This window comes from Mytilus edulis, chromosome 1, assembly GCF_963676685.1.
Source record: "Mytilus edulis chromosome 1, xbMytEdul2.2, whole genome shotgun sequence".
In the NCBI taxonomy this organism is placed as follows: domain Eukaryota; kingdom Metazoa; phylum Mollusca; class Bivalvia; order Mytilida; family Mytilidae; genus Mytilus; species Mytilus edulis.
The window spans coordinates 44,792,094-44,805,837 of record NC_092344.1 but is presented as its reverse complement, the minus strand read 5'-3'; the positions used below and the strand labels follow the sequence as shown (position 1 = coordinate 44,805,837).

Here is a 13,744-nt window from a genome sequence, read left to right as displayed (position 1 = left end):
ACTCTATTACCCAAAAAGATCTCGCGAGGTTTAAATGTGGCCGTGTGATATTACGGGATTTCGCCGAGTTGCCAATCTCTTGTATTATATGTCTCTGGTCAAACTAATATCCGGGATAGACAGAAAAGACACCAACAGTCTCCGATCCCGATTGACCAAATCATCTCTCTCTCTTCTGCTTTTTTTTTCTGTGAAAACGACGTGGATGCACGTGCTGTCGTGCCTCCGGGTAGCTACGCCCCTGCTAAAGATTGAGAAAATAAATATTTTAACTGTAATTAGTTTTATTACATTCTTAAATTAGGTGAACGCATAGTACCTATTGTTAGTGACCTCGACATGCCTTTATTGGAAAACTTTTGTCTAGTATATGTTCAACGTTTTGGAATAACGTCTTATAGAACTCAACATATCAAAGAGCATTAAAACCCATACTCCTCGGAGAACAAACACAACTTAGATTTATCTTTTATATTGTCACATTAACATTGTTTATATGTAGGATCAATGACAAAAATCAAAAGTACATTGTAAAACTTTGACACTGTAACTGTCATGCAAATGATGAGGGCATCTGTAGAACTTTAAAAGACCTGGCAGTTTTTGTGGTCGTTGTTCTCATTACTGGAAAAGTTGTGTGGTTGATTATGATTTTCTTTAAGGAAACACCATAATGGTAACCTGTCCATTATATCGATTCAACTGAGACATGTTAAACGACTGCTCAAGAAAACACTGTGGATGTTTTAGATAACTTACGTGAATTCTTATCAAACAACAGAATTTGCTGTAACTGTACATGTCTATTGAGAAAGTTGAATATGCTAAATAAACTTACTGGAAGTTAGAATGAGATGATAAAACTGTTAAATTTACTTGAAAGTATAGGAAAGTTATATATGGGTTTCCTTAACTAATTATTGTACGTTATGTTAACGTGTTTTCCCATATTTATTCTTTTCGACTTTGGAATAACCGTTTCACAAATGATATCGGATATGTTTCTTACGTCGTAACTACAATCCCCTTCCCTTTCATGAATGTGACCTACCGAATTAGACTATTTACCGGATTTGTAATCACATAAGCAACACGACGGGTGCCACATGTGGAGCAGGATCTGCTTACCCTGCCGGAGCACCTGAGATCACCCCTAGTTTTTGGAGGGGTTCGTGTTGTTTATTCTTAAGTTTTCTATGTTGTGTCATGTGTACTATTGTTTTTCTGTTTGTCTTTTTCATTTTTAGCCATGGCGTTGTCAGTTTGTTTTAGATTTATGAGTTTGACTGTCCCTTTGGTATCTTTCGTCCCTCTCTTTTTTTAACTAGTTTTTGGTTGAGTTTAAACATATAACAGATGTTTTATTCCGAAGGAGGAAAATGGCACACCTTAGTCATATTATTCCAGTGTTTTAGTGAACATTTTTTGTATAAGGTAATTTATGATTTGAAGATTAACTTGTCTATTTTCTCTGTGAATGAAATTATGTTTGTTCCAACAATAAATTGTATTTACAGTTTATAGGTAATCCTATTGTGCACCATTAGGTAGCAGACCTGTTCCTGTACTTTTGTAAATAGCAGGTTATAACCAAACTCAGTAAAGACGCGCCTGAATTCCATTTTATAAATAAATTCAACAACACATACCGCTATCTTCATTTACGCAAGTTATTCTTGGGCGCTAACAGGCAAGTGTTCAATAAGAGGTTGATGGTGATGTGTTGAAACTAAACATTCAGTGGCAAATATTGCGTGTATATGAAGACGAGAACATGATATAAAGAGGCGATATGAATATGAAAATCCTTTGCTCTGAGTTGGGGTTAACAATGGAGCTCACAAGATAACAATTTACATGAAGATCTGCACATATTAGCTCAGGTCTACTAGACTACGTTCTGACCTCAAAAAGCCGTGTGTCAAGAAAAAAAGAGCAAATGCCCATTTTCAATTTTTTGAGAGTTTATTTTTTTATTGTGAAATTTATATGGTTGCTCAGAATGTCAATATGAAAATGTTGCTTTTAACAAGTATTATTTAAATTTAATGTGCATACTATATATCTGCAAGGTTTAATTTTCCTTTTAAAAAATTTTACGGGTCGTTCAAGTGTTGACATTAATAGAGATGAAACTACTTGACACAAGTACATGTATCTTTTTTAAAATATCTTTTGCACTTATAATATTGTCTGGAGAGGAAACACTATTTCTCGTCAAAGACGTTCGCAAAATTTATAAACTTTTAATAGTTTGTCTCGCACTCTCATCCCAGCCTATTGATAGGAAGAGTATCTAAATCTTATAAATACAAACGTTTGGTAGTCTAAATACCACTTCTTGAGGGGATCCTTTGCTCTCGTACAATTAATAGTTATCTTGAAATTAACAAATTTAACTATATTGAATCTCGTGGATCACTTACATATATGCCAAGCAAAAGTTGAAGAGAGCCTGTCTTGTCTATGTATAAATTATGTTTTGTACGTTGACAGTATAGTACATATTTTAAAACCGTTTTATGTAAGGAGTATATAGTTATCAAAGGTACCATGATTATAATTCAGTACGCAAGACGCGCGTTTCGTCTACATAAGACTCATCAGTGACGCTCATATCAAAATATGTATAAAGCCAAACAAGTACAAAGTTGAAGAGATTGAGGATCCAAAATTCCAAAAACATGTGCCAAATACGTCTAAGGTAATCTATGCCTGGGATAAGAAAATCCTTAGTTTTTCAAAAATCCAAAGTTTTGTAAACAGGAAATTTATAAAAATGACCACGTTATTGATATTCATGCCAACACCGAAGTGTTGACTACTGGGCTGGTGATACCCTCGGGGACGAAACGTCCACCAGCAGTGACATCGATCCAGTGGTGTAAATAGTTATCAAAGGTACCAGGATTATAATTAAGTACGCCAGACTCGCGTTTCGTCTACATAAGACTCACCAGTGACGCTCATATCAAAATATGTATAAAACCAAACAAGTACAAAGTTGAAGAGCTTTGAGGATCCAAAATTAGCGTAATTAGGAAGTATTATGGAAAAGTTGCAATCAATCTTGAAATAAAACAAAAAAGCTAACTAAATGTGCAAACCGTGTAATCAAAAGGTGAACCCAAAGATTAACTCAAAGAATAAAGAAAAAAAATAGTCAGTGCAAAAAATGAAATCACAAAAATACTGAACTCCGAGGAAAATTCAAAACAGAAAGTAAAGGTATTTTCAAATGTAGGAACTGGTGGATTGAACCTGGTTTTATAGCGCTAAACATCTCACTTGTATGACATTCGCATCTAATTCCATTTTATTTACAAAGATTGTGAACTAAACAGGCATACTAGGTAAATAGTCACAATATGGATATAGCAGTCATCATTGCGTCACAATCTAAAAACAAACAAATATTTAACAAAAAAGCACAAAAAGAATCTATCAGATTTAAAAACCACATTTATTATATCGCGTGTATGACGTCAGAAAATATAAACGTCACATAGAAAGAATTTACATGCACCCCTTTGGAAATCCGGGTTATTAATGTTCGATATAGGATTCTTTTTGTAAAGCATGTATTGAACACACCCAGTGAAATCATTTCAACATGACTTATAGGCGAACATACTTTTATATATCAGTTAACTTTGAGGATAAGCAGAAACGAAAATGTTTTAATTTCTTTCTTAAAATAATTTAAATATTTTTGAAAGATTTTGATAGTTGCTTTTTCTTAGAATAATTAAAAAAAACCCACACAAATGAATAAGTAAAACTCGGAGGACAAAGTCTTTAAAAATTACTGCTCCGCGTACTTTTCTTATGAAACACACATGTTAACGAAAACATTGATTCATTACTTCAAGAGATCTTTCCGTTCTAATTTTCAACCGGAACTTATTAACGTAACTTTAATTGTAATTAAAATGCAATTACCGTTTCCTGAATATTGTTTCCTGAACGTTGAACTTGTAATTAATTGCCTTTGTGTCGTACTTGCTTTGGTCTCTGGTGGATATCTGTCTCAGACACGTCACAAGAGAAATGTAATGGTAACTCCGAGCTCCATTGTAATTTTATAACATTCTACAGACTACATATTTCGAGATCCAAGATATGATCCCCAGGACTCCAAACGAGAGGCAGATTATACCATTGGAACATTTAAGCTTAAAAAAATCGACAAAAAACAAACAAATCTTATGATTCTTAAAAAAGGTAAACAAACAATCGTGGCTTCTGTTGTGTTGTTCATACTCAAAAGTAAAAAAAAGTTCAAGCTAGAACACTCGACCACCTAGGCTCGAAAAAAATCAAGTTTTGGTGACCGGATGTTAACTTTTCTCGTCAGTTTTATCTATCATTGTAACACAGTACATGTTATATATGGCATGAAGAGGGAATATAACAGATAAGCTGAATTATCTATTGTAGAGGATCGTACAAATTAATATAGGATGCAGTCATAGAAATAATTATATTTTAAGTACGTCTGACCACGTGACAACTCTACGACTGTAACATATTTTATCCATCGGATCACCATGCAGTGATGGTGATACAAGGCTGAACTCATTATGTTTATATATAAATTTGTTTCAGAAGATAGTTTTTTTTTGTCTTGAAAACGGACGACAAAGAACACAAAGGGATGTGAATATCTCACTTGACCCATAAAAAGTTATGGCGCAGACGAATGTATATATTAACAATAAAGTAAATGGTCAGGATCATATGTTGGTTGTTAGAATATGCAAAAATGGTTTTATGTTACTAGTAGTTCTTCACATGTGCTTTTCGTCTTTATGTGACAGATCATTGGCGCTCGAATTAAAACAGTTGGAATGCTGTATTAAGTACGGATATGAATCGTGATTTTTTTCAACATGAGTGTTTCAGTGAGTCACAAGTAGAATAGGATCTGCGGACTCTTCAAGAACTACTGCATTGAAACAATTTTATTTTTGTTCGTCTTACTAATGCTATATTTCTGTGAAGTGTTTCATGGACTGGGTAACGTTTCGTAGCTGTTCCTTTCCCATCACTATAAAAGTCCAAAAGTCTGAAAAGACCATTTTTGTCTTAACTTGCATGAACAATTACTCGACATTCTCCAACGGACAATTATAGAAAGGTTTTTTTTTTAATCTACTATGCTGATGACAGCCTCATGGACTGATAGTCCACCTGCAGTAAAATCGATCCAGTGAAGAAAAAATATATATTTTATGTGTCTGAAGTGCTTTTATGAATTAAACATCACACATTAATCAGGAACCCTCAGAATCGAAACAGATAAATAGTTATAAAACAAAGAAAGGCCTGAAATAACATCCAGATCTGCAAAACTTGCTAAATGGTATTAATAGCTTTATACATATATATAAAGTCTCTGTATGATTGTACAATAAAAACTATAACACAAATTTTCATACGTTTCGGCCATTACGGCCTTCTTCATTGGAATGAATTACAACATTGAAAGAACAATTACATCTTTTGGATACATTATGTTATAATAACTACTATGACGTTCATTTGCAGCGTTTTTCTCTTTTTTAATAAAAAATATTTTTATTATCGTTCATACATTGAGTTGAGTCTTTCAGGTTCTAAAGTTTTTATTTTTTTTATCCAAAAGGCTTCTTTAGTTTTTCTGTAAATTTCTGTCCCACATACTTTTTCTATGGCGGTAACTTTAAAAATTTTCATCGAATGATTGTGCTGATAAAATGGTTGGCTACCGGATCTTCTGTTTTCTTTGTTCGTATTTTTGAAAAGTTCAATAGCATTCGTTGATATAGTGTATCACCCGTTTGTCCTACATATATACTTTTTTCACATTTTGTACAATTAATTGCAAATACTACGCCTACAGTTTTGCAATTTATTTCTCCCTGAATGGTATATGCTTTGCCGGTGTTGTCACAAAATACCTTGGTTTCATTTATATGTGAGCATAATGCACAATGTTTACCACATGGTCAACATCCATTAGTTTGTTTATAAAATAGTAACTTATGCTTTTGTGCACTAAAATGTCTTTTATGTTGTTATCATGTTTAAATGCTATGACAGGCGGATCGAGGAATATTTTCTTTAGCCTGTTGGATTGATAGAAAATTTAAAGATCTTTTCTAAGAATTGAATGTTTATTTGGAAGCGCTTTGGAAAAAGTAATTACTAAGGGTATTCTGTCGTTTTCTTTCTTCGGTTTGTACTGTAATATATCTTCTCGGTTCAAATTGTCAACTTTTTTCAATTGAACGTCAGTGAACGAGTTATTGTATCCACGTTTTCTGAGGTATGTTTATATTCCTTCTCTTCTTGTTTTGTAATTTTCTTCTGTAGAGCAAATTTTTTTTACACGAATACCGAGTCCATATGGTATAACATATTTTACATAATTTGGATAGCTTGAAGAATAAAATTGAGAATGGAAATGGGGAATGTGTCAAAGAGACAACCCCCGACCATAGAAAAAACAACAGAAGAAGGTCACCAACAGGTCTTCCATGTAGCGATAAATTCTCGAACCCGGAGGCGTCCTTCAGCTGGCCCCTAAACAAATATATACTAATTCAGTGATAATGAACGCAACAGCAGAAGGTCACCAACAGGTCTTCAATGTAGCGAGAAATTCCCGCACCCGGATGCGTCCTTCAGCTGGCCCCTTTACAAATATATACTAGTTCAGTGATAATGAAAACATGTAAGTACTGGTGTTTATCTGTTGATTTTGTATAAAGATCTGTTTTAAATTGTCCGTTTTCTATGTGTACAAACACATCAAGGAATTCAATTTATTCAGTTGAGTAACTCATTTCTGTTTTAATTCGCGATGCAAACTATTTGACATTTCGTGATTATTTTTTAATTCATCTAAACCATGTTTCCATATTCCCCAGATGTCATCAACAGCAAGAAAGCAAAACAAGTACAAAATTGAAGAGCACTGATGATTCAAATTCCAAAATGTTGTGCCAAATACGGCTACAATTGTCTATGCCTGGGATACAAACATCCTAAGTATTTAAAATAATTCATACTTTTGAAAACAGTAAATTTATGAAAATGACCATATAATTGATATTCATGTGAAACTCTTTCACAAGACTTTTAATTTTTGTTTTGTTATTTCAGAAAAACGATACTGAAATATTCAACTACATCTATTTTATAACAATTAACTATCTAGATGTATCATTGGTTCCGAATAAAATGAAAATCTTAAAAAAATATAATATTTAATATAAAATGTCTTGTAACATAAAAAAGAAATCTTTGAACTTATATACAAAACATAAACAATACTATAATTGGATTATATGTATGTGCATGCAGGGTACAATTCTAATGCAAGTACTGTACATTGAAAAGCCATTATTAATTTGGACCATCTTTACCAGTATCAACATTATACAGAATGCTGAATATAAATTCAAAACTTGTATATAGATTCAAAATTAGTCATATGCTATGCAATAAATGTAATGTGTTCATAATGTAACAATCATATCAAGACATATATGATGTATTTTTTAATATGACATTATATGTAGACATGAAATGAATTGTAAATGGAAAAGCCATGAACTCGTATGTTTGTTGCTTTTATATATTTTCTCTCTCCTCTATGGGGAATATCATTAACTCTGTTTGGTGAGCTCACACTAATTGATAAATAAATGGGAAATTCTGGTAAAACCAGTAAACACTACAGATTCATACATTCTAACACAATATTGTTAGACTGACTAAAATCCACATTTCAGAGAAAACAGTACAATTTTAACCTAAATATTTTAAGAATTCTATGCTATATGATTGGATAGCAATTGTATCTTCATCAAACGGTACCAGTATATTTAATTTCCATATTGTTGGTTTTCCCGAACGAGGCTCCATTTCACACAGTTCTACTCGACAGAAATGCCTATCCTAAATCAATTCATTTTCGCGAATGCTTTATTTAAAGTTTTACCCTTTCTAATTTAGACCACTCCGCTAATTTACTTGATGCCGTTTAATAAGGAAAGATCCAAGGTTTACAAATTGGAGACGATTTATATTTGCATAAACTTTTTACTTGCAAAAGTTAGGAAAATAAATTGCTCTTGAAAATAAGTAGGTTCGCAGTATCAATTCAAATAGGCCATTCAAGCGTTGGAGGGACCTTCCGTATTTTCAATCTCATCATCAGGTCTATCTAGAAATTCATCTGCTTCAGTCAAACTGTCAGGTACTAAAATTTCAGTTATCTGAAGAAAACATCAAACATATTAATATTGATAACGACTTTATTCCCTTGATGTTATTGTTTTGGATATTCATTTGAATAACATACTCAAACTTAAAATGTGAACTTAGCAACTAGAAATCTCCTACTTGAGTCTCTTCTCTGTAGAGTATTCGTTTAGTAGAAAAATAAACTGTAAAAAAAAAGCTTAATAGGATGTTTCTGGCTATTTAATTTTTTTAATAAACATACTTGGATTAGCTGAAGTGTTTACTGTTTCTGCATGTATACATATTGTTTAACCGTCTTCAATTTTCTACCAAAACTACTTATTGTCTTTCTTTGATAACTTTGTCCAGATATTTTGAAATTGAAAATATTATTTTCATATGGATGTGTCTGCCTTACTAAACTTTATAATGAACTTAATCATGGCTAAAACTTTTATAATACAACAGTCATGACAGATTAAATCATGGGTGTTAAGTAATTATTGAAACTAACCTCGAGCTCATTACTGTATTTCTGTACATAGCTAAACAATTCAAGCAATGCATTGTCTTTGGTAAAGTGAGCTGTGCTCATCTGTAAAAGTTTTGAAAGATGATAATGTTATAGTTACATACATATCCAGTAAAACAAATATATATTTGTGTATAAAGATTCGTTTTTATAAAAGGAAACATCATACATTTCATCAATATACCTATCCATAGGAATCTTTATATATATATATAATTATTTTCTGTGACTGTATATTACATTAATTTGTAGGATCCTTTACTATAGATAATTTAGCTGATCTGTAACAATAACATCTTCATGCCTTATATACCATGTACTGTAGTACGCCGCTAGATTAAAACTGACGAGGAAAGGTAACACACGGCCAGCGAAAGCTCTTTTTTGACGTGTGGTCTAGCGGGACGGCTGCAGTGCAGGCGATTTGGTGTCACGATATCACAGTAGCATGGGTTCGAATCCCGGCCAGGGAAGAACCAAAAATTTGCGAAAGCAAATTTACAGATCTAACATTGTTGGGTTGATGTTTAGACGAGTTGTATATACATTATGTACACAGCCATGTATCACCATCATTGATGGCGATCCGATGGATACATCTGTTGTAGAGTTGTCACTGACTTAGACGTACTTATAAATATAATTATTTTCTGTGACTGTATATTACAATAATTTGTAGGATCCTTTACTATAGATAATTTAGCTGATCTGTAACAATAACATCTTCATGCCTTATATATCATGTACTGTAGTACGCCGCTAGATTAAAACTGACGAGGAAAGGTAACACACAGCCAGCGAAAGCTCTTTTTTTAGAGAGCCCAGGTGGTCGTGTGGTCTAGCGGGACGGCTGCAGTGCAGGCGATTTGGTGTCACGATATCACAGTAGCATGGGTTCGAATCCCGGCCAGGGAAGAACCAAAAATTTGCGAAAGCAAATTTACAGATCTAACATTGTTGGGTTGATGTTTAGACGAGTTGTATATATATATATATATATTCCCATTTTATAAAATGAATATGGGTTGTGACATTACACGAGAAGTAAAGGAAAAACATTTTATTTCAAAATTTAAAGCACGATTGAATGCAAACTATGCATTTTCTATTGTGTAATAATGACGCTCCATACTTCTATATATAGACTAAGTGTAATACGATTTATCTCCCTTTATATACTCAACGACAACTATGACGTTACATACCTACCGTTACATAGTTACGTTAATCATGTATAGTTTCACCTGAAGATTGTTATTTAAACATGAAAGTACTAGTGAATTAAAACTATTCATACCGGAAATGTTGGATTTTTTAGTAATCTATATATATATATATATATATACATATATACATGATTAAAGAAATATATGCAATATGCTATCGTTGTAAATATGTCCTTCCAGAAACCAATTCATACTTTTCATTTTGTTGCCACAAATTGATAAGCTTACAAAGGTTCCGTGTTGACAAAATACATTGCAGTATATAATATTTATATGAACCTACCCTAGACACTTCAGCTAGATAGGCATTGAGATCCTGGTCACTCACTGCAGGCATTCTCTGTATTTCATCAAAATATTTTGAAACAGATTTCTTGAACTCTGGAATATCTTTGGCAAATAATTTATTAGATGGGGAATTCTGAAAAATATTTTATGTTTGATTAAACCCACTGCACATGTAATCATTGATCCATGGAAGAAACATCAATCTGTTAGAAATTTCCTCAGTATCAACAAAAACATGTGATATTCAAATGTGTTCTAAAGAATAATATAAACCAGTTTTGCAGTACAGCACGAACTGCCTTCACCTGCTAGAGTGAAAAATCAGTCAACTGGAACATAAAGCAAACTCAATCTCAAGTCATGGATTATTTAGGTACCAAGTATAAAACTCAACAGCCGTTACAAAACAAGTCTCGACAAATAGTGTATATACATGTATGTAAGTTCTCAGATTCAATGGCAATCATAAAAAAAAAAGCAACATCACCAAAATGCAAACTAGATCTAAATATGTTTTCTTTAAACAATAACGTACACAATAATATTTCAGGGTCAACAGGCATACAGCAAACAAATATCAGAATTAGAAACATGGTATTATTGTTAAACCTTCATGCATCTTAGTGATAAGGGCATACAAATATCATGTATTATACAAGTTTTTTAAAACCTTACCTTACTCAAATTCTGATCTGATGTTGAGAAACTATCCATAAAACATTGAGCTACTATAGACATGCATGAATCTACTATATTGGTCTTGTGGATATCAAATACAAAGTCTGGATTCTTGATTACATTCACCCAGAACCTCAGCAACAAACTGAAAAATACTTTTATAGTACATGTTATGCATCTTCTAATGGTTAATCAGTTTAATAAATAATAATATCTTCGCATAGTGATTTTTGTATGTTTGGCAATGGTTTGTGATACCCGGATTTAGATGATATAGTTTTATTTTTCAAAAAAGAATACACTCACTGAATAAGTAGTGTTTCATGTTGTACTAGTAAACATAACATAACTAAGTCAGTTGTTCAGAAGTCACTATAATGGCAGGTTCTAGAATGGTTGTATTTTCTTTTTCTTTCCTTTTACACAGTTAGCATGTCCAGTAAAATGATGCTGTCAATTTTGCTAAGCGCTGAGTACATTAAACTGATTTATTAAATTTTGATGCGATCTATTATAATATGTTGTCCCTCAAATTTCCAAAGCTCATATCTTTTATTTTTTGCCTTTTTGAATCGGCAATAATTATGTTGTCACTTTTTTTGACAAATAACCTATATATCAATTTGATACTGACCTATTACATTTCCATGTGTATGCTACTTCTGGATCTGTAATATTATGTTGTTTTGCTGCATCGTCCAAGAAATCAAACAAATATTTTATCGCAGGAGGCATATTTTGACTGGCAGTCAGCACAGTTTTAATAAAATCATCAATATACTGTTTCAGAGTACCCTGAATAATACATACAGAAATTGTCAAATAGGGTAAATAAATAACCTATATAATCAATTTTAGAACTTCTGTTTACTGTTTAAATACAGTAATTTACATCGACCAATATTAACATTACATGGGTCCAGTGTATGGTCTGAAGTTTTTTTTACCCCCTTTTATCAGTCAAAACACCAAAATTTGATTTTTCAAGGATTGGTGTTTACTTTCAAAAATGTATAATTAATTTTCCAATGATATACTGATTTGATTGTGTTACAAATCATTATAACCATGTAGGTTAAAAGGATAATAAAGAAATTAAACAAACGTCTAAAAATACACTTAAAATACCACAATACTGTAAATTGTGTTCCCAATTTGAATTTCCACCCAAGATCAAACTTGCTGCCAATTCAAGCTCAACTAAACAAATAAAAAATAAAACAGGAGTGTGCATAGTTTGTTGTTGTTATTAATATATAATTAAATTGCTTGAAGACAAGAAATACTTTGGCTCTATGTTGGCATATCATACATATTGTTTTCTCACTGTCAAATACAGTTAACACAATGTTATCAATCAAGTTCTTTTTTTGCACAGTTTATTGATTTTAATCTTTCCTTAATAAAGGCATTACAGCTTACCTTTGTAGCTAACAATCTAGAATGATATCCTTCTGAACTAATGCCTTTAGTCTGGGCATCAGGTTGTTTTACCTGTAATCATCATTAGAATAATTAAACCAATGTACCGATTTTAGAAAATAACAACTATTGTATAAATGCTTTTTTTCAATTGATAATTTATATACAAAACATTAAAACGATTGAGATATAAAGTATAATATACACATTTTGATGTTGTTGATGGAACGGGAGAAAGGAAGTAAGGGGTTACAAACTGTCAACGATAGTAGAAAAAGTTTTATATGAGTCTTTAACAAAACAATACACATCAAAACGAAGTTATTTTGAAACCTTTCTATTGAACTTGTAAGATAAATATGTATATCAACTTTTGTCATATATACAAAATTATCCATCAAGTCAAACAACAGCGTATCATCAGCTGTCATGATAATTTGCAATACAAACATCAACGTTTCAAACAATATTTTGACGGACAAAACTATATGTTTAATTTTTGTACACACAATACTAGCTAAAACTAATTTGATATTTTCTCCTTTTTGTACCTACCAGATGCCAGTACTGTCTGCTTATTTCTCTGTCAGCGCTTGCGGAAGGTACATCCTCTGGATTGTAACATTCTGAAGAATGTTAAAATCATGTAAATAAATAATAGTTAGGAAGTAAATATAGAGGTTAGTGGCACACCATCTATATTTTTTTTTAAATAAAAGGTACAGTAATGGTCTTGTTAAACATTCATATTACTTCTTAACCCATCTTTTCAATGAGTGTTTTCTAAATTTTCAGACTCATATAAGGATATTTCAAAATGAAAATTTCATTGCTGAAATTATTAATTGTCATTTTTTTCAGATATAATTGTAGATTTGTTTGTTCTGTCTACAAATAGAATATTAAGCTGTCATACACAAGTACAACTGTTTGCAGTTGCTCTTTATTGATTGCGCAGCTTTAAGTAAACAATAAACAAATAGTTAAAGGTTATAGACACTAAAATGTATAGCACGGTAAAACATGTTAAATCTCAGCCTGATAACAAATATCAGGAAGTTCTTTTTTGTACCTCCAATGAAAAATGTGAAGAAAATTTCACACATGGCAATATATTAATTACGTGTAAGATTATACATGTATTCAATAAACATGAAGATGATCAGCAATGCATCTGAAATCACATCACACAGTATTGCATGTTCAAATGAAACCTGATTACAAATGCTGGAAGTTGTTGTTTTTAGTTACTAAGAAAAATGCTATGGAAATTTCTTTCTAATGACGCTAATAGATAATCGGTGATAAAACAGTATACCCCTAAAAGCCAGGTTATTCAAACATATTAATATTTTGTTATTAA

At 32.0% G+C, this 13,744-nt stretch overlaps 1 protein-coding gene across 3 annotated transcripts in view; it reads right to left on the bottom strand.

The window, feature by feature from the left end:
* Positions 1-7,171: 7,171 nt before the first annotated feature.
* LOC139512731 (plexin-A4-like) overlaps positions 7,172-13,744 on the bottom strand; it is a 57,736-nt gene continuing 51,163 nt past the window's right edge. For all 3 annotated transcript variants that reach the window (XM_071300600.1, XM_071300605.1, XM_071300614.1), the window contains 7 exons: positions 12,937-13,007; positions 12,382-12,453; positions 11,594-11,754; positions 10,957-11,104; positions 10,277-10,414; positions 8,750-8,830; positions 7,172-8,267 (listed from right to left, as the gene is read on the bottom strand). In XM_071300600.1, the coding sequence (XP_071156701.1) occupies positions 8,166-8,267; positions 8,750-8,830; positions 10,277-10,414; positions 10,957-11,104; positions 11,594-11,754; positions 12,382-12,453; positions 12,937-13,007 (773 nt within the window). In that variant the 3' untranslated portion in view covers positions 7,172-8,165. The remainder of the gene's footprint in view (positions 8,268-8,749; positions 8,831-10,276; positions 10,415-10,956; positions 11,105-11,593; positions 11,755-12,381; positions 12,454-12,936; positions 13,008-13,744) is intronic.